This window comes from Salvia splendens, chromosome 6 (assembly GCF_004379255.2).
Source record: "Salvia splendens isolate huo1 chromosome 6, SspV2, whole genome shotgun sequence".
NCBI classification, from domain to species: domain Eukaryota; kingdom Viridiplantae; phylum Streptophyta; class Magnoliopsida; order Lamiales; family Lamiaceae; genus Salvia; species Salvia splendens.
The window spans coordinates 11,121,901-11,144,314 of NC_056037.1; the positions used below are offsets into that span (position 1 = coordinate 11,121,901).

Below are 22,414 nucleotides of genomic sequence, written 5' to 3' on the forward strand. Positions count from 1 at the left end.
TTTTATAACGTAGCTAATTCATTTAGATTTGGGGAGCGTTTGACCCGGTCTAACGGTAAGGCCGTGTCTAACTAGTGAATTTGTGGGTTTCAAATTTCGGCAGAAGCATAGGCTGGGACCCACGTGGAAATCACTGAACTGAATAGCATCAATTAAATTTCAATTTCCAATTAAAATATGTGTGGATGGAACAATCTAGAAACCCTAGACTACACTATAAAATCTCGCTTTCCTTTTTCTCTCCTAAACTCTCACTCAACAATTATTATTCCAGTAAAACCCTAGCTCCTTCGTGCTCAACTCGCCTCCCTTCTTTTTCAGAGAGTTGCAGAGATGTCGGAAACCGAGACGTTTGCCTTCCAGGCTGAGATTAATCAGCTTCTCAGCTTGATAATCAATACGTTCTACAGCAACAAGGAGATCTTCCTTCGTGAGCTCATCAGTAACTCCTCAGATGTAAGTTGCCGCATCTCTCTCATATCGTTATCGTTTATTTAGATCTCGATACAATCGCATAGATTTGCTTTGATGTATTGTTGGTAATATGTAGACAGTTTGTTCTGCTTTTCACCCTTTTTCATCTATCGCGTTTGAATGCAATCATTGCTGCCTGTTAAACCAATTTTATTCTGTAAGGCGTGATTTGTTGTATATTGAATTGACACGATGGTTTCTGTTCCAGTATGATGTTTTATCGCTATGTATACTCGTTTAGATCTTAGTTAATTCAAGTCGCATTAAGAGATTGGCCTTTTTCATTTATTGTTTGTCTAAGCATGAAATACTAGTAATAGTATTTAGTTATTGCACGAAAATTGAATTTATTATTGTGCTTTAATCTAGAATTCTGGATCAAAATTCAAGATTAAGAATGTTATCAATATGCTTTGGTTATTTACTGATGATTGATGACATACAGGCTCTGGACAAGATTCGATTTGAAAGTTTGACTGACAAGAGCAAGCTCGATGGCCAGCCAGAGTTTTTCATTCACATCATTCCTGATAAGACCAATAACTCTCTGTCTATCATTGACAGTGGTATTGGTATGACCAAGGCTGGTGAGTACTGTAGAATTTTAATTTGTTGGTTTATTCAGATGTTTCATGGTGCGTTACTTACCGTGTAGATTCTTAATCAGATTTGGTCAACAATCTTGGAACAATTGCAAGATCTGGAACCAAGGAGTTCATGGAAGCCCTTGCTGCTGGTGCTGATGTGAGCATGATTGGGCAATTCGGTGTTGGTTTCTACTCAGCTTACTTGGTTGCTGAGAAGGTTATTGTGACAACCAAACACAATGACGATGAGCAATATGTCTGGGAGTCCCAAGCCGGCGGCTCTTTCACTGTCACCAGAGATACTACTGGTGAGCCCCTTGGCAGGGGTACTAAGATGACCCTGTTCTTGAAAGAGGACCAGCTTGAGTATCTTGAAGAGAGAAGGTTGAAGGACTTAATCAAGAAACACTCTGAGTTCATCAGTTACCCAATCTCTCTTTGGGTTGAGAAGACTACTGAGAAGGAAATTTCTGATGATGAGGACGAGGAGGAGAAGAAGGACGAGGAAGGAAATGTTGAGGAAGTAGATGAGGAGAAGGAGAAAGCTGAGAAGAAAAAGAAGAAGATCAAGGAGGTTTCTCATGAGTGGGACTTGGTTAACAAGCAGAAGCCTATCTGGATGAGGAAGCCTGAGGAAATTACCAAGGAGGAGTACTCTGCTTTCTACAAGAGCCTGACAAATGATTGGGAGGAGCACTTGGCTGTCAAGCACTTTTCTGTTGAGGGACAGCTTGAATTCAAGGCTGTCCTCTTTGTTCCTAAGAGGGCACCGTTTGACCTCTTTGACAACAAGAAGAAGCCCAACAACATCAAGCTCTATGTCCGTCGTGTTTTCATCATGGACAACTGTGAGGACTTGATCCCAGAGTATCTGTCCTTTGTCAAGGGTATTGTGGACTCTGAGGATTTGCCTCTCAACATCTCTCGTGAGATGTTGCAGCAGAACAAGATCCTCAAGGTTATCCGCAAGAATCTGGTGAAGAAGTGTATTGAGCTTTTCTTTGAGATTGCTGAGAACAAGGAGGACTACAACAAGTTCTACGAGGCTTTCTCGAAGAACTTGAAGCTTGGTATCCATGAGGATTCGCAAAACAAGGGAAAGATTGCTGAGTTGCTGAGGTACCACTCGACCAAGAGTGGTGATGAAATGACCAGCTTGAAGGACTATGTGACCAGGATGAAGGAGGGACAGAGTGATATCTTTTACATCACCGGTGAGAGCAAAAAGGCTGTGGAGAACTCCCCCTTCCTTGAGAAGTTGAAGAAGAAGGGTTATGAAGTGTTGTACATGGTTGACGCCATTGATGAGTATGCTGTTGGTCAGTTGAAGGAATTTGAGGGTAAGAAGCTGGTTTCTGCTACAAAGGAAGGTCTGAAGCTTGAGGAGAGTGAGGATGAGAAGGTAAAGAAGGAAGAGTTGGTTAAGAAGTTTGAGGGTCTGTGCAAGGTGATTAAGGATGTTCTTGGAGACAAGGTGGAGAAGGTTATTGTGTCTGACCGTGTTGTCGACTCCCCATGCTGTTTGGTTACTGGAGAATACGGATGGACTGCCAACATGGAGAGGATCATGAAGGCCCAAGCTTTGAGGGACTCGAGCATGGCTGGATACATGTCTAGCAAGAAGACAATGGAGATCAACCCCGAGAACCCCATCATGGAGGAGCTGAGGAAGAGGGCTGATGCTGACAAGAATGACAAGTCTGTCAAAGACTTGGTTATGCTTCTCTTTGAGACTGCCTTGCTCACCTCTGGTTTCAGCCTCGACGAGCCAAACACATTCGGCAACAGGATCCACAGAATGTTGAAGCTTGGATTGAGCATTGAGGACGATGCCACTGAAGCTGATGTTGATATGCCATCATTGGAGGAAGCTGATGCTGAAGCTGAGGGCAGCAAGATGGAGGAAGTCGACTAAACCTGAAGCGTAGGCGATATCTTTCCAAGTTCCCTCGTCTTTACTTTTGCTATAATGGATTAATATTTTGCGGTTTTAATTTTCTTTTCTACTCTAGAACTGCTTTTATTTACGAAGTCCTTTTTTTGAACTGGTTGATCGTTTATTATATTTTGCATTGAGGAGATATGTGGTATGGTCGGCTTTATGCGTCGTTTTATGTTTTTATTTATTTACTTTTTTATGAGAGATTGAATTCAACGGTAAAAACCAAATACGGAATGGAGTCTCCTAATTTGCTGTGTTTATAGATCAAGTTTTCTTTTAATTTGCTGTGTTGGCTTTTGTTCATGGCTTATTAGGTTTGCTTTTAATTTTTGCTTTGGTGGTTTTGTTCATGACTTGGGTGTTATTCAGTTTTAATACGCACTCAGCATTTTTAGAAATTTTTTAGTATTTTGGATTTGTTTACAAATGAGTCAATTTATTTGGTGTTATAGTATGTTTTTCTATTTTTCAATGTTAACCTCTGTTTTCTATTTTTCAATCTGAACTCTGTTTTTCTATTTTTCTTTGTAGTTTTCGTTTTTTTGTAGTCGTAGAGTATTTTTACCAATTTTAGCTCTTATCTTAGATTTTTTTTGCTTTTATATGTAATATTTTCTATTTTTATTTAATACTATTCATAAAAATTTATTATTAATTAACTTATTTCAAATGTTATTTATTATATTATATAATAATAAATTATATTATACATTGTGTTTTTATTTCAAAAGTATTTCAGATTAATATCTTTATTTTGAATTTATCGCGGAGTTATGTGATTAGCGATGTATATGTTCTATCAATTGTCCCTAAGATCATCCGCAATGGTGCGGATATCCCGGCGGATTTATCAAAAACACCTCCTGCCATGTCATAAGGACCTCCTACTGCACTGTCACGTCATAAAGACATCTCACTGCAAAATGGCGAACATCCCCAAGGACATCCCAGCGGACATCCACAAAAAAAATAAGACATCCGCCGTGGCACCGCAATGGCGGACGTCCCGGAAAGCCGCGGATGTATGGTGTCCGCAGCCGACGTCCGCGTCTGCCCCTCCCTCGCCTAATGGCGGACGTTCCACGCGGATATCCGGCACGCCGGTCCAACGTCCGGTAGGACATCCTCCATCGTGGATGCTCTAATAATTTCTCTTTTATTATCCAACTCTCTTGCACCTGTCCAATAGTAGTATCACAAATTCACAATCACAACTATTTTTGGCATTACTGATATAATAAAATATTCTACAATTGTTAATAACGGATTGCCACGACTTCTCCACTGATTGCTAATTACCACTAAATTTTGAAAATAGTCAATTTTTCCACGAGTTTTTCACTCATGACAAAATTTTACGTATCTTTTAATCTACGAATCTAAGTGAAAATACGTATGCACCCAGAAAGACAAGCGGATAGCTTGGATTACTACCTACTATAACCTTATTACTTGATTATGATAACATCAAATATATAGAATTATAGTACTAATATAAAAAAATAGAATCAATTACTTAAATAAAAGCTGTCAAATATTGGTCAATTACTAGATAAATATTTAGAAATTAAATTAGAATACCATAACTTCAAAATGACAGTTATATTAACATTGCAACTACAGCAAAATTCCTAATTCATTGTACCTTTAAAACACTTAGATAGGTGAAATGCTTAAAAATTTTCGACAGTAATTCATTCATTGAACCAACTAAAAATACATCCAACCAGTTACGGCTCTTATTCATCTCCAAAACAAAAACATCACAACTCAATCCAATCCACAAAGTCTTCCTGAAAACAGACAAGACATGAAGTAACAAGCCAAAACTAACAAACATGAACAGCAGGGTTTTCTTCCAACTTCAGGTATCCTCAACTCTTGAATGAAAAACAAAGCTTGGGAATGTGGTGGTAATATCCCTGTTCAAGAAGAAACCAAGCGGAGTGACTAACCATATAATCAGGATATTCAACTTTCTAGGTGTATTCAACAATATTACAACGTCAAATTATACAAAAAGTATACGGCAGATCTGGTTCACAATTTTCTGAAGAACAAGTGGAAGTCATATTCTAAGATGAACATTTTGTGACACAGCATAACTTGCCTTCTTTGTAAGTATATAGCACTCCGATGTCAGTATCAAAGTACCAATCACTTTAAAGTAGTACAAAAAGAGAGTTATGAAAACAATCCCACTTCTTGAACATGATTTTGCAAATGAAGATACTGGTTTTGTTTCTTTAATAAAGAGAGTGAAAAACAATACCCTTTCTTTAACGTGTATTACTATTTAATTCTTTACACAGCTATGGTAACGAACCCAAAAGATAACAACACTCGTGTTAATTCATCCAATTATTCACACCCACTGCTGTAATGGTTTGATCATATCAAGTAGGCCAGTAACCGCAAACAAAGAAATAGAATCATTGAAATGTGTACATACTTGAGATACTGAAGCGTCATATTTTTCAAAAGAGATGGATGCCGCAAGACTAAACTTCTCCACTCTTCTTTATCAATTTTACCATCATGCTTTGTATCAGCTTCCTCAAATGTCTGCCAAAGGAAATGAGAAACTCTGTCATATAATGATATTACTTCCTTTTATCTATAAGAATCCTCAGATGACATTTGTTAAGTAGTCATATAGAATCGTAATACTAAGTACAACAAGCTGACTCTGAGATTACAAGTTTTTAGTGAAGACGACTATCATGCATTCAAAATCATTGCGACAAGTAATTTCAGTCACAGACATCTCGATATTCTAGCAAATAATAGAACGAATAAAAGAATAAAAAATATAAGATCTACTATTATAAGAATAGATTTCACATTACCTTGTCAATAATGCTCTCAATAACTTCATCTGACAGGTTCATACCAGATTCAGCAAGAGTGGCAACCACCATTTGCTTTACCTACAAATTGGTAGGGAAAATATCAACCATACTAGAAAGACATTCAACATATAAAGAAAATGGAAGTATATGGAGGCATTTTTGGGTTTGAGTGATAAGTCATGGGTGATAAATAATCCAACTAGATCAGATGATTACTTTGCATGATAAGACCCGCGATAGATAACTAGGCCTGCCCTTAATCACTCATTTGGATGATTACTTTATCACTCCCTATGTTAGATTGATTATATAATCATCAACCAATCTATAATATAAAGTCCAAAATTGCCTTCACAAAATTATTAAGTACTCCGTACTAGTATTAATTTTGTATGTCCTCAATTTATGCATTTTTGCTTGATTACAAAACAAATCCTAAATTATTCTAATTTTTGCCTTTTAGTCATAATCATTCAATTTATACTACAGACAATCAATCAATCCCAACATAAAACTAACTAATCCATATAAACCAATCATACTCTATCCTATCATTCATATCTAGTACATCCATCAAACCACCCATATATATATCAAATAAGACAGTCTTACTCATCACAACAATGTATAACATGAAATATGGGTAATCAGGTAAAAACACATCAAAGAAATGAACTACAACCTAAAAAAGTTCAAAACACATGGATATTGTTAAGAATTTTCCAATGTGCTCAAAAGGCAAAGTTCCAAATATTTCGACAAGTACCTTCTATAGTAACAGGGAACATATATTGAGACAAAATTAAGTTATCGTGATAGAAAAAAAAAGTGTATGGATTGGACAAGTTGTGTGTATTATAATATGCACTTTATAGTGACATTACTGCAAACAATCACACATATAACTATAAGCAAATGGGGAATAACTGATGCTTCCATATGCTGTACAAAGATAAAAGCAGTTCAAATGTTTACAAAACAAAATCTAATTACAAGTGGAATTCAAGTGGAACAAAGTTAATTTCTCAGAAACAGAATAAATATCAGATTGTAACCATTACCTCTTGCCTCTCAATAAAACCTTGCTGTTTGAGATCATACAATTGAAAAGAAACTGCAGTCAAGAAGATAGAGATGTTATAGTGCTACATAAAACAAGAAAGGTGCTTGAAATACGAAAACGATTCTCAGGTAAGGAACCAATTTGTACAATCTTCATACATTCAATCTTGTCATCAATAGGAGCATTAGGATGGAATACGGATAGCGCACGGGCAAACTCCTCAAAGCCAAGAATTCCATTATGTTTAGTGTCAAACAAGTCAAAAACCTGCATATAAAGTTCAATGAAATTACAAGAAATTAGAAATTCTGTTTGGGCTTGAGAAAAAGGATAAACAGGCCATAATGCCTTATACTAGAAAACTTGCTAGAAAGTATGTAGGTTCGAAATTGGAGTACCCGATCTGCAAACAAACTCTCCTTTTTGTTCGTCTTGAACAATGCTAGTTGAAATTCTTCCTGCAAACAATATTGAAGGAATTATATATGGTGATCTTCAGAAGGATACATCTATGATACAGATCATCTTTGGACTTGTATCAAACCTTGTTGATCAGCCCGTCATCAATCACAGCACTGCTGATCTTCTTGAAAAGCTCATAAAGTGCTTCAATTTCACTTACACTAACTGCATAAAAGGAGAAATCCCTAAGCGGAGATGGCTTTTCAACCTCATGAGAGAATACAAGCAATTAGCTTGGAGCTAAAATGACAATCGAATTAAATCCAAGGAAAATTATATTTTCTTCTTTTGAAAACTTTATTTGCACAAATCAAGTGACAAAAAAGTTATACTATTAGAATATAGTCATGAACAATTTTACAAGACAAATAACAAGGCACCAAAACTTTCTGACTGTGGCTATAAATATAATTCCCGAAACAAAGTTCATGATATGTTATAATAGAATCAAATTCTCGTTTAAAATTTAAATTTAGACAACGATATCCACAATGGATTGGGGGTCCAAAAGCATACACACTGTCTCTCGCGCAAGAATTTCAGGATCCTCTAGGCCCCTCGATTGCCTATCGATTTCACAACACTGAAGCACAGAAGCACACAAATGCTTGATCCCTTCTAAGCACTTCAACATGGTATTTCATGCACATTATTACGCTCCATACCTGACCAAAGAAACAATAAAAAAAATTAATTAAGCGATTGGTTTTATAAGAACAGAGCATATCATCATAAAAGGAAAATAATGGAGAACCTTTGGACCATTCTTCACTTGTGGTGCTTGGACAAAAAATGAACTATTAAAATCTTATATTTTGAAATTCGTATAACTGCCTGCATAATAACACCAGAGAACTACTGTCAGAATATGAGAGTGAAAATTTTTAACGACGCTCCTATGAGTTCAAGAGCAATTCAAAGGATGAATACATAAAATCTCCATGTTATTTCAAGATCACAGATGGCAATTCAAAGGGAGAACACATAAATGAGCACAAAAGCTAGAACCAACGATATAAAATCTCCCAAATCATAAAATACTAATATGCATTTCAATAATCAGGTAGAAAACTCCAGCACTTGGGTTTATTTGTCAAACACGGCAATGGCTCGTAACAAGCCTCTGAACTCACAAAGTCAACCTACAAATTTAGCAATTAAAAAGTAATCATCCAAGATTAATCTACAAATTCCAATCCCCCAATAGCTGACACACCACCTCAACCAACAATTTAAAGCTCTACAATTCAAAAAAAATCCCCCTTTTCCATCAGCTATAGAAACTCGATAAAAAAAACACATTTTGGAGTCAAATCGATGGCAAGCCGACCCCAGATCCACTTAATCTTTTCCCAAATAAAGTGAACCATATAAAATCTCAGATATCGGCAACGGATCTAATAAAGAGCAAATAATTACGCCTCCGAAAAAAATCTGAATTATATTCTGCAATTGGACAACAGAAATAAGAGCATACCCTCGAGGAGAAGCTGAATTCGGTGGAGAATGTTGTGCAATCAGATAGAGATGAGGATCCGGTGGGTAGATCAGAAATGTTGAGAGTAGTATTTGAAATGGCCACTCACCCCTTAAAAACCTCCAAATGGGTGAGTGACCTGTGACCCATTTATAATATGGTATTAGAGCGGGATCAATGATTTTCTCTTTATCTCTTATCTACCTCACGAGTGGAAGATCGATGTCCTTTCCGGCCCACATTGATGATGGTTCTCTTATCTCTTGCATTGCCTATCCACGTGATGAAAGACCGATGTCCTTTCCGGCCCACACATGAGGGACGTGTTAAATTCTCTAAAAATTTTGTATCAGATCAACTTTGGGAAGATCTCTTCTAATTTATATAAGTGTAGATAACCCTCCTCTTATGAGAGGAGTGACTCATTTATGACAAGTAGTGCGAAAACCTAAAGAGATGGGAAAAAGAATTTGATGGTTCGCAAATCGCAATATAGGATCAGAATAATTACAAGGATGGCAGCCTGACGACGTTGACGGATGTCGTTTCACAGAATTTTGTCGAATAAATTTAGCAGTAGAGTCGTGGCCTCCAAATCTAATAATATGAGTAAGAGCATCCACGGTGGGACGGAGGTCCCGGCGGACATTCCGACAGACTTCTTAAAAATACATCATGCCACGTTATAAGGATATCCCACTGCACAATGTCAGACATCCCAAGGACATTCCGACGGACATCCACAATAATAAAAATTCACAAATTCACCAAATTAAACAATTTACGGAATTAAAATTTCGACACGAATACGAAGAAAATGCAATCACTTTATTTAAAACAAAAAACATACATAATTATTAAAAAATACATAGTTAAAAAACAACCTAAAGCTCCGACAAATGCGGCCCCGTCTCACTCCTCGTCGTCCCCGCCGCCAGTCCCGTCGTCACTCACGGGCAGGGGTGGCATCCCCAAATCGCGCTGCATACTGTCGATGACATCCTTCAGCATCAACTTGTGTAAGGGGTCAGTCGCTGCAACCCACTTCTCCATGGTGATTGAAAGTGAATCATGTTGTTGTATGCGGGCGAGTGAGGGGAGCTCGGGATCGATCTGGGAATGAGCTGCCGATTGGACCTCGGGTCCGGACCCGCTGGCGCTTCCCCTAGCCATCCGCATCGCGCTCTTTTGCCCAACCAGGTGACGGTGGCGGGAAGACGATTGAGGGGTCGGGAACTCTGCCTCGACGTCAGGGAGTTCGTGGGAACCGGCACTGCTGATGTACTCCCCGGAGGCGTTGATCTTCGTCCGCTTCGGCCAGCCAGCTTCAACACCCAAACTAAACTTGACGGAAGTCTGCACCACAAGATAGACCTCTCAATATTTGAATTCCCCGAAACTCAATTCACTGTCGGGGAACTGCTGGTGAGACAGAAGCTTCACATCATCGGCGGACATGCTATTGGTTGTCGTGCGTAGGTTGTTTTGATAGATGCCGATAAATCGACTGAGTTGCCTCCTCAGCCGCTCCCACTGTTTCCGGCATTGCTCTCCATCGTGCGGCTTCCCACCTGGCGGTTTGAATTGGAGGTAGCTTCGGCTAATGCGCCACCACATTCTGTCGATATGTTGGTTAGCCCCGACGTAGGGATCCTCGACTACACTGATCCAGGCCTTCGCCAACGCGACGCACTCCCCTATGCTCCAGATGGTCCTCTTTCTCCGGTCGGCTTCCTCCCCCTCCCCATCGGTCCCCGCACGCGCGGACGAGGTAGTGTCCTTGCCCTTCCCTCTCCCTTGCCTTCGAGTCCTCCCTGCCGCCAATGGCATCTCAGTTGGAGACTCCCTGACCGGAGATAGCCCCAACTCCTCAAACGAGAAAGTCTCAATGCCAGTTAACTGAGTCTCCAGAGGAGTACTCTGGGGGGAATCGCTGACAATAAATCCATGTAGGGGCGATAGACATTGTTCCCAGGTGATTGGGGGACCCCCTGCCTGCTCCCCCGCAGAGGCAGGCATGCCCTGCATCATTTGGGGCATCATCTCGGGCATTTGGGGCATCATCCCCGTCATGACGGCACTTATCCCGGGCATTTGGGGCATCATCCCACACCAAGGGGGTACATATTGTAGTACCCTGGCATCATCCTCGCCATTTGGGGTTGTGGCATCATTGGCGCCATTTCGGGCATCATCCCGGACATCGGTGCACTTCCACCGGCATTTCCCCCAACTCTAACGAAAAAGTCGGCGTTTGTGATTCGCTCGTGGCGGGGGAATCACTATCGAAGTGCTCCATTTATCTTCAAAATAAATGAAAGTAGAGAGAAAGAAACTCGTTAAAACAAGTAGTGTGAATGAAATGAAGTTCAACGAGCCGTATATATAGAGTTTTTTTTTAAATAAAAAATCGGGACGTCCGTCGTGTCACCGCAATGGCGGACGTCATGACGGACGTCCCCGGAATGCTGCGGAACCCCGGTGTCCGGAACGCACCTCCTCGTCCGCCTCCCTGCTACCTAATGGCGGACGTCTGGCACGCCGGTCAGACGGCCGCCGTTGTGGATGCTCTAAGTCGAGGTAACCACAACTGAATCAGCTCCTAAACAATGAACATAAATTTAATCGGGTTATCAAACGAAAATACTATGAGCATTCGAGTTAAATTTTGTGTTTTATGCAAATTTTAAACTTAATAAAATAATAGTACTATTTTTTGGGGGTTGTACGAATTTCGCAACCTAGTCCGGCTTCACTCTTTTTCGGTAAATAAAAATCGATGTAGCATTCAACCTGTGTATATATCGGTCTTTATCTTAAACAACATCGTTTTTAAGAGCTCCGACCGACATTGTTTGAAGGAAAAAATTTAAAAATAGTGACAAAGCCATGTAAGGGGAGGGGGCATGGTTATTATGGATGAGGATCCTCTGCTGTGCAATATTGCACAGCGGAGGATACCCACCCGGTTATTATAGTAGCGCAACTGTTCCTTGTGCCATAGTGCGCATCAGACCAACGTCATGCTTTGAATTTTGTTGTTTTCATATTCATTCTCTACCTTGTTACTTTGTTGTTTCCCTGAGTTTATCGTTATAAATTTATGTAAAAAAATTAATTTAAGATAATCAAGTAAAATAGCAATTTAAGGATAAAGGAGAACATTAGGTGACATTATAACACTAATTCTAGTCCTTGGATCTATAAGATGGACCTAGGATTGAATTGATGAAATATAGTTCAGATTGCAGTCTTATGTGTTGCATATAGCAGGCGTGGGTATTTTAGTCAATTCTCAAAAATTAAAATCATAAACGGATTTGGTAATATATAAATTGCAGATACTACTTTGTAACACTGCGATCTGATATGGTAAAAACTATTACGAATGATGCAGACGCGTAACACTGCAATATTCATAGAGTAGCACTGCAATCTGGTAACAGACTGAAAATAGAGAATGCTGATTTTGCCCTTCAACGTTTTTTATGTTCAAGTTTAATTAAAATAGGCTTGAGATTCACACTGATCTTCAGATTTAATGGCTTAAAATGGTGATATGGTATTACAACAAAGAGAGTTGTCATAATAATACATCCCTAAGGATAAATGTATAAATATATCATTCAAATACATCGATTTTTTTGAGGTCGACACTACTTTTAACGATAGTCACAGTATGTATATCTAGTTTCTATCAATCATCTTTTGATTGTTTTTATTGCCCCCTATAGTTTACATCATAGTTACTTTTGTTGTTTTTTCTGATATGTCGCAGTAATTTAGAGCCAACAATAAATTCGCCGCTGATAGTCATCAGCCTCCTACACAAAGAGTGCATGTGTTGTTTAACCTTAGTGATAGAGTGATTAATGTATGAGATAAAGTATCTTTGATTCAAATATAACCTAACACAATCTTTAAATTTTTATTCATTTAAAGATTAAAGAAATACACCATGACACAATCTTTAAATTATTATCCATTTAAAGATAAAGAAAAAGCTTGTGAAGAACGAACCTACGGTTGTGATGATCGAAATGCAAATTAATGAAATGACAACATGCAAGGAAGAACACAAGCGAATTACGTGGTTCGGCGTAAGCCTACATCCACGGGCAGAATCTGGTGTGTTTCTTTATTGATCACTCGAGAAATTACAAACATAAGAGCACTCAAAACTCTCAAGAATTTACAAGATGGAAAACCCTCAACTCGCCCGAAAACTTCTTGCTTCGAGAGCTAAAAACGCACAGCTGAAAGATAACACTTCCTCTCTTGAATTCTCTCTCTATCACTTTTGATTTCTGTTGTTGTTGGTTCTGGAATGAATCGCAACTCCCTTAAGAAGTATCGATCAAGAAAACCGCCGAACAGCTTCCTTTGCCGAACAGCTTCCTTTGCCGAACAGCTTCCTTTTGCCGAACAGCTTCCTTTTGCCGAACAGCTTCCTTTGCCGAACAGCTTCCTTTTGCCGAACAGCTTCCTTTTGCCGAACAGCTTCCTTTTGCCGAACAGCTTCCTTTGCCGAAAAACGGTTATAACCGTTTCCAACGGCTAGTTCCTGTTTTGGTTCCCAACGGCTATTTCCTGACTTGATTCTTCCACCAGCTCAATCCGATCTTGATGAGCTCAAACACTAACAAATCCTCCACCTTTGAGCAATCTAAGATCCATCACCACCAGTTCCACCTTCCTTCCCATACTTACAAATTTCGGACCACCCCAACCAAATCCAAGCAATGTCGGAACTTGGATCTTGGTAGGGCTTTAGTAAGTGCATCAGCCGCATTGTGCTCGGTGCTGACCTTCTCAATCTTCACCGCACCCTTCTCAACCTCATCTCGAATGAAATGCAGCCTCACGTCTATATGTTTGCTGCGTTCATGATATGTCTGATGTTTCGAGAGACAAATCGCGCTATTGCTGTCGCACTTGATCACAACATTCTCTTGCTTCACCCCAAAATCACCAACTATACCCCTAAGCCAGAAGCTTTCCTTTACTGCCTCAGCAAGAGCTATATACTCTGCCTCCGTCGTCGATAGAGCCACCACGGATTGGAGATTAGACTTCCAGCTCACCGCGGAGCCGAACAAGGTAAATATGTACCCAGATTGTGAGCGCCTATTATCAAGGTTAGCTGCATAATCTGAATCGCAAAACCCAATAATGCTATCCTTATCTCCTTCATTCTCTGATTTGAACATTATTCCCAGATCACTACTTCCTTTGAGATACTTGAGAATCCCTTTCAAAGCCAACCAGTGCTCTCTTCCCGGACAGGACATGTATCTGCTCACCACGCTTACCGCATGAGAAATATCAGGCCTTGTGCATATCATCATATACATCACACTCCCAACTATGTTGGAATAAGGTATCTGGCTCATCTCTCTTTCTTCTTGCTAATTTCTGGGACATTGTGATTTGGACAGCTTAGTCTGTTGTGATAGTGGAACTGAGGTTGCTCTACTCTTGTCAATCTGATATTTGTGCAGTACTTTCTGAATGTAGCCTTCTTGGGACAACCACAACACCCTCTTATCTGCATTTCTGAATATATCCATTCCCAAAATCTTGCTAGCACTCCCCAGATCCTTGATTTCAAATCCCTTTTTCAATAAGGCTTTCACCCTATCTAGCTCCTGTCTATCTGGTCCAGCAAGCAAGATGTCGTCTACATATAATAGCAAATACACAGCAGGTCCCTCAGACTTTGATTTGAAGTAGACACAACTATCATATCTGGAATTTATAAATCCCATACTCTGCATATGTTCATCAAACTTGATATGCCATTGTCTACTTGCTTGCTTCAAACCGTATAGACTTTTCTTTAGTAGACAAACCTTATCTTCACTCCCATGTATCACAAATCCCTCTGGCTGATTCATGTATATAGTTTCCTCAAGCTCTCCATGAAGAAAGGCTGTCTTCACATCAAGTTGGTCCAAAAACCAACTTCTTTGAGCAACTATAGCTAGCAAAATTCTGATTGAGGCATGCTTTACCACTGGAGAAAATACTTCATTATAGTCTATTCCCTCCTCTTGTGTGAACCCCCGAGCTACAAGCCTAGCCTTGAACCTAATCTTGTTCCCAACCTCCAACTTTTTCTTGTATATCCACTTACAACTCACTGGTTTTTGTGTGGAAGGTCTCTTCACAAGCACCCATGTCTTGTTCTTGATCAGGGACTGTATTTCATCTATCATAGCCTCCATCCACTGCTTGCTCTCCTTAGAACTCATAGCTTCCTTGAAGCTTGAAGGCTCTGCATACTCTATGTTTTCTGCAACACATAGTGCATATAGCAAGTATTCTTCTTCACTGTATCTTGTAGATGGTTTAGGGATTCTTCTGACCCTATCTCTGGCTAGAACATAGTCACCCAAATCCTGCTGCTGTTCTTCAGGGTTCAAGACATCAGCATCTGCTTCTTCTTGTTCACTATGATTTCCCATCTGCTGTTCAGGCTCAGCAATTCTATCTGCTCCAGAAACCTCCACCTGAACTGATTCCTCAGCCTCCTCAGGTTCTGGAACACCCATCTCCACCATCCTCTCAGGCTCTGGTTCTTTCTCAGAATGAGATGGCCTCTGGCTCTCTTGAGCCTTTTCCAGAAATGGCATCCTACTTTCTTCAAATTGCACATCTCTAGAGATAATAACTTTCTGATTTCCTGGCTCTATGCACCACAGTCTGTAGCCCTTCACTCCCTTTTGGTATCCAATCATCACACATCTCAAGGCCCTTGGCTCCAACTTACTTTGCCTGATGTGTGCATAAGCCATACAACCAAAAATCTTCATATTCGAATAATCCATGGCCTTTCCATACCATCTCTGATCAGGAGTGTCAAAAGCTATAGCTGAAGAAGGACTTCTATTGATGAGAACTGCTGCCATACTCACAGCCTCACCCCAGAATCTCTTAGCCATTCCAGAGCCAAAGAGCATACATCTAACTCGCTCTAGGATGGTTCTATTCATGCGCTCAGCAACTCCATTCTGTTGGGGATTAGATGGAGATGTCCTATGCCTCTTCATACCTTTCTGCTTGCAGAAAGAATCAAACTCCCCACTCAGAAATTCCAGCCCATTATCAGTTCTTAAACACTTCAAAGAACACCCTTTCTCCACCTCCACTTCCCTACACCACTCCTTGAATTTCATGAATGTCTCTGACTTTTCCTTCAAGATAAACACCCATAATTTTCTAGAAAAATCATCAATAATGGATAGAAAGTATCTACCTCCACCCAATGAAGCTGGTGTAGCTGGGCCCCACAAGTCACTGTGGGCATAGTCTAGTGGTGACTTTGAGCTGTGAATTCCTCTTCCATAGGGCAGTTTCTTACTCTTTCCGAGCACACATTGCTCACACAAACCCAACTGCTCATTGGGATTTTCCAGCTTAATCAGCTTCTTCTTGGCCAATTCTTTAATTCCAGTTTCTCCCAAGTGTCCGAGTCTGAGATGCCACATTCTTAAGTCTAATACCTGCACCAGATTCACAGATCCAGTAACCACACTTGCCTTTAGATAGTATAGGCTTCTCTTTCTCTCAGCCATCATAACAACATCACCATTCTTGACGATGTTCATAATCCCATCAGATAATATGCAATTATATCCTGCTGCATCCAACACTCCAATAGAGATCAAATTCCTCTTAATCTCTGGAATAAACCTCACACCAGTGAGTAACCTGATGGAGCCATCATGAAGTCTAAGCCTGATGGACCCAACTCCTCTGATTCTGCATATCTGGTCATTTCCTAACAAAACTGATCCAGCTGCATTCTTGATTTCCTCAAAATGACTTCTAGTTGGACACATGTGGAAGCTACATCCAGAATCCATGATCCATGGAAGTTCTTCCATGTCCTCAGTCACACACAGAGCCTCCGGGACCACCAACTCTTCTGCAATATCAGCATTGTTCTTGCCATTCTCTTCCTCGGCCTGCTTCTTCTTCCAAACCCAACAATTCTTCTTTATGTGGCCTGGTTTCTTGCAGTGATGGCATGATCTGGTCTCTTTCCAGTCAGCTGTCTTGTTTTTCCATGGCTTCTTCTGTGACTTTCTTTTCACATTCTTCTTGTGATCAGCAACACTCAGACTCTCAGACACCATTTCAGTGGACTTTGGATTAGATTTCTGGATTTCCTTGAGCTTTAGAGCAGAGTACACCTCTTCATATCCAATCTTGGACTCTCTACCAAGAAGTATAGCATCCTTGAAATGCTCATAACTTGGTGGCAAGGAATTCAACAACATCAGAGCCTTGTCCTCATCTTTAATCTCTTCATCAATGTTCTCAAGATTATCGATGCATTTCCCAAATTCTTCGAGCTGTTCCAACACACCTTTTCCATCAGCAATCTTGAAAGTGAGAAGTTTCTGCTTCAGGTGCAGCCGATTTGCCAAGGATTTGGCCATGTATAATGACTCCAACTTGGACCAAACTCCAGCCGCTGTCTCCTCCTTTGAAACTTCTCTGAGGACTCTGTCATTGAGGTTGAGTATCAAGGTACTATATGCCTTGTACTCTCTGTCTTGAGCCTTTGCCTTCTCCTTTTCATCAGGCTCGGGCTTCTCCTCCTCATTACTGCCTCCACCATTTAGGGTTTCCCATAAACCCTGTTGCATCAAGATTGCTTTCATCTTCAGCCTCCATAGGCCAAAATCATTTCGGCCTGTGAACTTTTCAACATCAAACCTTGCTGCAGCCATTATTCAAACAGGTTGAGCGCCTTCTTGAGGAAAAAAAAACAAAGAAAGAACTCCCAAAACTTTATGCCTTCTCGATCAATTCAGTGGACGAATTTCCCACAGACGGCGCCACGTTGTGAAGAACGAACCTACGGTTGTGATGATCGAAATGCAAATTAATGAAATGACAACATGCAAGGAAGAACACAAGCGAATTACGTGGTTCGGCGTAAGCCTACATCCACGGGCAGAATCTGGTGTGTTTCTTTATTGATCACTCGAGAAATTACAAACATAAGAGCACTCAAAACTCTCAAGAATTTACAAGATGGAAAACCCTCAACTCGCCCGAAAACTTCTTGCTTCGAGAGCTAAAAACGCACAGCTGAAAGATAACACTTCCTCTCTTGAATTCTCTCTCTATCACTTTTGATTTCTGTTGTTGTTGGTTCTGGAATGAATCGCAACTCCCTTAAGAAGTATCGATCAAGAAAACCGCCGAACAGCTTCCTTTGCCGAACAGCTTCCTTTGCCGAACAGCTTCCTTTTGCCGAACAGCTTCCTTTTGCCGAACAGCTTCCTTTGCCGAACAGCTTCCTTTTGCCGAACAGCTTCCTTTTGCCGAACAGCTTCCTTTTGCCGAACAGCTTCCTTTGCCGAAAAACGGTTATAACCGTTTCCAACGGCTAGTTCCTGTTTTGGTTCCCAACGGCTATTTCCTGACTTGATTCTTCCACCAGCTCAATCCGATCTTGATGAGCTCAAACACTAACAAAGCTACTGAGAATTTGATCAAGAAACATAAAGAAAACGAACTTAGCTTCAGTTTGACTTCTTTAAAAAAAATCATAAGTTTTTCTCTCATTTAGAAGAAGCCGTTAGATTATGTTATCTTTTGTAAAGAATACTCCACTATCCAAATATTTCCTAGAAATAATATTATTTGTAAATTCTATTTATTTGTAAAGCTATATGCGTTCTACATAAACCAAAGAAAAAACAAAACAAAGAAAAAGTAAACATTATTCGAATTAAAAAGCAAAATAAATAATCGTAGGTTTCAATGAGACAGCGGAATCATCGGCTTAAATAAAAGAGACATTATTCTAGTGAATAACAATCTGAAATATACGAAAGTGTTGACATATTCATTTAGGTGGTTTTGATATTATTAATTAGGCAGAAATAACTTCCATTTTGTCAATGAATTTCCTGCTGTCAAATCTTATCCTCAATCTCCGTCGCTCCAATTAAACCATATCATCATCAACAACAATAATATTATTCACCTTCTGCCAAAGGTAATCAATCTGCAAACCAATTCTTGGCTGTCCCCTTTCAAAATACAATCTATTTTTATTGAGATTTGGCACAAACAAGAAGAGAAACAATGATGATTGTTTGGGCAAATACAAATCCATGAGAATGTCTTCAACATCAACAAGAGAGGAGGAGGAGGAGGAGGCGACATCACAACCAGACAGCAACCCCGCCCACAATTTCGTGACATGCATCTACACAACAAAGCTCGCAGACGCGCTGCACAGCACAACGGTGACATGGGCGAAGACCGTGATCAGCCACACCCTCTACATGACGGTGGAGGACGACGACGACCGCCACTACACCTGCAAGATCGACCTCAAGACCTGGCAGTTCTGGGGCAAAAAAGGCCTCAAATCCTTCCAGGTTGCCGACACCCGCGTCGACGTCTTCTGGGACCTCCGCAACGCCATGTTCGCCGCCAGCCCGGAGCCCTCCTCGGGGTACTACGTGGCCATGGTCTCCCAGGAGGAGGTGGTCCTCCTCCTGGGCGACCAGAAGAGCGAGGCCATGAAAAGGGCGCGGGCGAGGATGCGGGAGGAGGCGCGGCTGGTGCACAAGAAGGAGATCGTGTTCGCGAAGAAGTGCTTCTGCACGAAGACGACGCTGGGGCAGGAGAGGAGGGAGCATAGCATAATGATCGAGTCGGCGCTGGCGGGGCCGTACGATCCGGAGATGTGGATAAGCGTGGACGGGGTGGAGTCGATTAGGGTGCCGAACCTGCACTGGAGGTTTAGGGGGAATGAGACGATCGTGGTGGGGAATGTGTTTGTGCAGATTTTGTGGGATGTGCATGATTGGCTGTATAGTGCTAATCATTCTGGTGTGGGGATTTTTGTGTTTCGGAGATGTAGGGACCAGAAGGAGAGTTTTTGGGATTTTTTGCATGATCGACCTTTGTTTTCATTGGCATTCTGCCATTTTCTTTATGCCTGGATGACTCACTGATCATCAAGTTTTAGCTACCTACCTAGCCATTTTGTTTTGGTGATGTATATATTATATACTCCGAGATTGAATGGACATCAAGAATGAGGATGTTTTTGAAAACGTAGACAGCGTTTGTAGTAAAATCGAAGTTGCTGAGCACTTTGCGAGTATAGGGTTCGAGAGCAATTTAGAGCATCCGCAATGGACGGACGATGGCACGCCCGATGGCGCGCATCGTCCGCGCGATCCATCGTCCGCACCCATTACGGGTGCGCGCCATAGGGCGCGGACGATAGTCACGCCCTATACTTCGGTCGCGGAGGATATCGCGGACGATGGTCATCGTCCGCGCCATCGTCCTCCCCATTGTGGAGGTCGCGGACGATGGCACGCGGTTTCGTTTTTTTATAAATACCGTTCATTTGTAACATTTCATTTCACGCGATTTCATTTTCGAAACTTACATTTACATAATTACTACGAAATGGATTCAAGCCCCAATAGTCCTACGTTTAGCGCATGGGCGCATTGGCCGGGTACAGAACCCGACGATTATCGTTCGTTCGACACCAACACCCATTACAATCCCGATTTCAGTACGGAATCGTATGGGTTGTCTGACATGGAGCCGTCTTCGCACCACCCAACCGCAGCGGCCGATCCCGACCCCGCCGCGACCGCTTCCGCCCCAGCCAGAAAGAAGCAGAACCGGCAGCGGGCGCAGAAGTTGCCGCCTCCCGGTGATTGCGATGAGTACGCCCCCGATCGTACGAACTACAACGACGACGAAACTCTCACTTTGGCCCGGTGTTGGGTAGATATATCGGAAGATCCGATATTCGCGAACAACCAGCGACAGATCGCGTACTGGGAACGCATCGCGGCCCTCTACAATTCGGTCAAGCCACCGACCGCGTACAAGCGCAAGCGTGAGCAACTCCGCAAGCACCAGGATCAAGTCAAGAAGCAAGTGAACTTGTACGCGGCGGAGTTCGAGAAGTTCACGCGGTCACAGGTGAGCGGCGAGAGCGCGAGCGACGTGCGCACTAAAGCGATGTTGTCGTACCGGTTGATGTTCGGCGATTTCAAGCACGAGGCCATCTGGGCGCTCTTGAGGGAGAAGTAGAAGTTCCAAGGTGGAATTCTGCACACTGGTGCGCCGAAGAGGACGAAGGTCACCGAAGTTGGTGACTACACGAGCAGCGGCAGCGGCAGTCACCCGGTTGACCTCAACCGGACGTACGTGGATGAAGGGAGTTCCGGCACACCGGTGTCCTTCCGGCGTCCTCCCGGCGTCAAGGCTGCGAAGGCCAAGGGGAAGGCGACCGCGACCTCATCGTCGACCGCTGCAACCCAAGCTCCGGTCCCGGTAGAGCTCCCGACCCAGACGGCCACCGCGTTTGAGTCGTTAGCAACAACGTCGATGGCAAGGACGATGGTGCAGACGCACAAGGCCATCAAGAAGTGTACCGACCCCGACGAAGCCGAATATCTCAGGGCGTTACTCGATGAGCTGCATCGGAAGTTGGGAATTGGTCCAACTTAGTTTTTTTTTATTATTAGTTCAATGATGTAACTTTTTTTTATTAAAACTTCGCCGTTTGTTATTTAGACCGTTTTTTATTTACTCGTTACTTGTTATTTGAAAACAGTTAAATTAATTAAACAAAACAATAAAATGATGATGTGGCGCGCCATAGGGCGCCCCACTGCAGGTGGGGAGGTAGGAGGATAAAACTGCTGACGTGGCGCGCCTTAGGGCGCCCCATTGCTAATGCTCTTAGAGCACTAAAATGTGCTCGATTCATTGATCTGGTCATCTTAATGCAAACATTTTCAAGCACCACAGTGTGCTCAAGTTATCCAGGCATCCCTATCGGTTCGGCAATTCATGAGATGAGATTTTGGTAAAGTAAGATAGAGGAGGTGGATAAAGTTACTCGTCTACCCCTATAGACAAGTTATACCTATAAGTGCACGATGCTAGTGTAATCAATACGCAAGTAAGGGTATCATATCGCAAGGTCTTCCTAGGCACTTGTTATTTAGTACTCCCTTTGTCCCACAATAGGAGTCACATTTGGGCTATGTTTGGTTGTCAGGATTCTGTATGGGAAAGTAATCTGATTCCTTAAATGTTAAATTCCTGTGTTTGTTTCCGTTTTTAATCAAACTGGGAAAGTAATCAAAATCCTGAAACAAGGAAAGTTAGTACAACTTTCCAGGATTCTGAATCCTAACTTTTCTTAGGTATTCTTTTTCTCAGTTTTAGGATTCTTACATATATAATGCAATATAGTACAATTCATCATCATCATCATCATCATCATCATCATCATCATCATCATCATCATCATCATCATCATCATCATCATCATCATCATCATCATCATCATCATCATCATCATCATCATCATTTATTACAATGTTTTAAAAATAATTTAAAAGTATAAACCATACTTAGTTTCAGGATAATAAATAACTATAATTCAAATTATCATAATTATAACTATATTATTAATATTTATTTTTATTTTTGTTATCATAATAATAATTTATTAAATAATTAAATATAATTATAATT

At 41.2% G+C, this 22,414-nt stretch overlaps 3 protein-coding genes across 3 annotated transcripts; 2 read left to right on the forward strand and 1 right to left on the reverse strand.

Moving 5' to 3' along the window:
• The first annotated feature begins 239 nt into the window (after positions 1-239).
• On the forward strand, positions 240-3,144 carry LOC121808320 (heat shock cognate protein 80-like). Its single transcript, XM_042208737.1, has 3 exons — positions 240-456; positions 920-1,061; positions 1,142-3,144. The coding sequence occupies exons 1-3, from the start codon at positions 334-336 to the stop codon at positions 2,974-2,976; spliced, it is 2,100 nt and encodes a 699-aa protein (XP_042064671.1). The 5' UTR covers positions 240-333; the 3' UTR covers positions 2,977-3,144.
• Positions 3,145-4,673: 1,529 nt separating this feature from the next.
• On the reverse strand, positions 4,674-9,003 carry LOC121808321 (calcineurin B-like protein 3). The gene is made up of 10 exons (XM_042208738.1): positions 8,858-9,003; positions 8,135-8,214; positions 7,897-8,045; positions 7,463-7,545; positions 7,317-7,376; positions 7,077-7,185; positions 6,917-6,969; positions 5,853-5,933; positions 5,456-5,568; positions 4,674-4,925 (listed from the first exon to the last, which is right to left on the reverse strand). The coding sequence occupies exons 3-10, from the start codon at positions 8,012-8,014 to the stop codon at positions 4,868-4,870; spliced, it is 675 nt and encodes a 224-aa protein (XP_042064672.1). The 5' UTR covers positions 8,015-8,045; positions 8,135-8,214; positions 8,858-9,003; the 3' UTR covers positions 4,674-4,867.
• Positions 9,004-18,813: 9,810 nt separating this feature from the next.
• Positions 18,814-22,204, forward strand: LOC121808779 (the record flags this gene model as incomplete). Its single annotated transcript, XM_042209358.1, has 2 exons — positions 18,814-19,830; positions 22,145-22,204. Coding segments are annotated over exons 1-2 (894 nt in total), but the record flags the coding sequence as incomplete, so codon positions are not given.
• Positions 22,205-22,414: the final 210 nt, after the last annotated feature.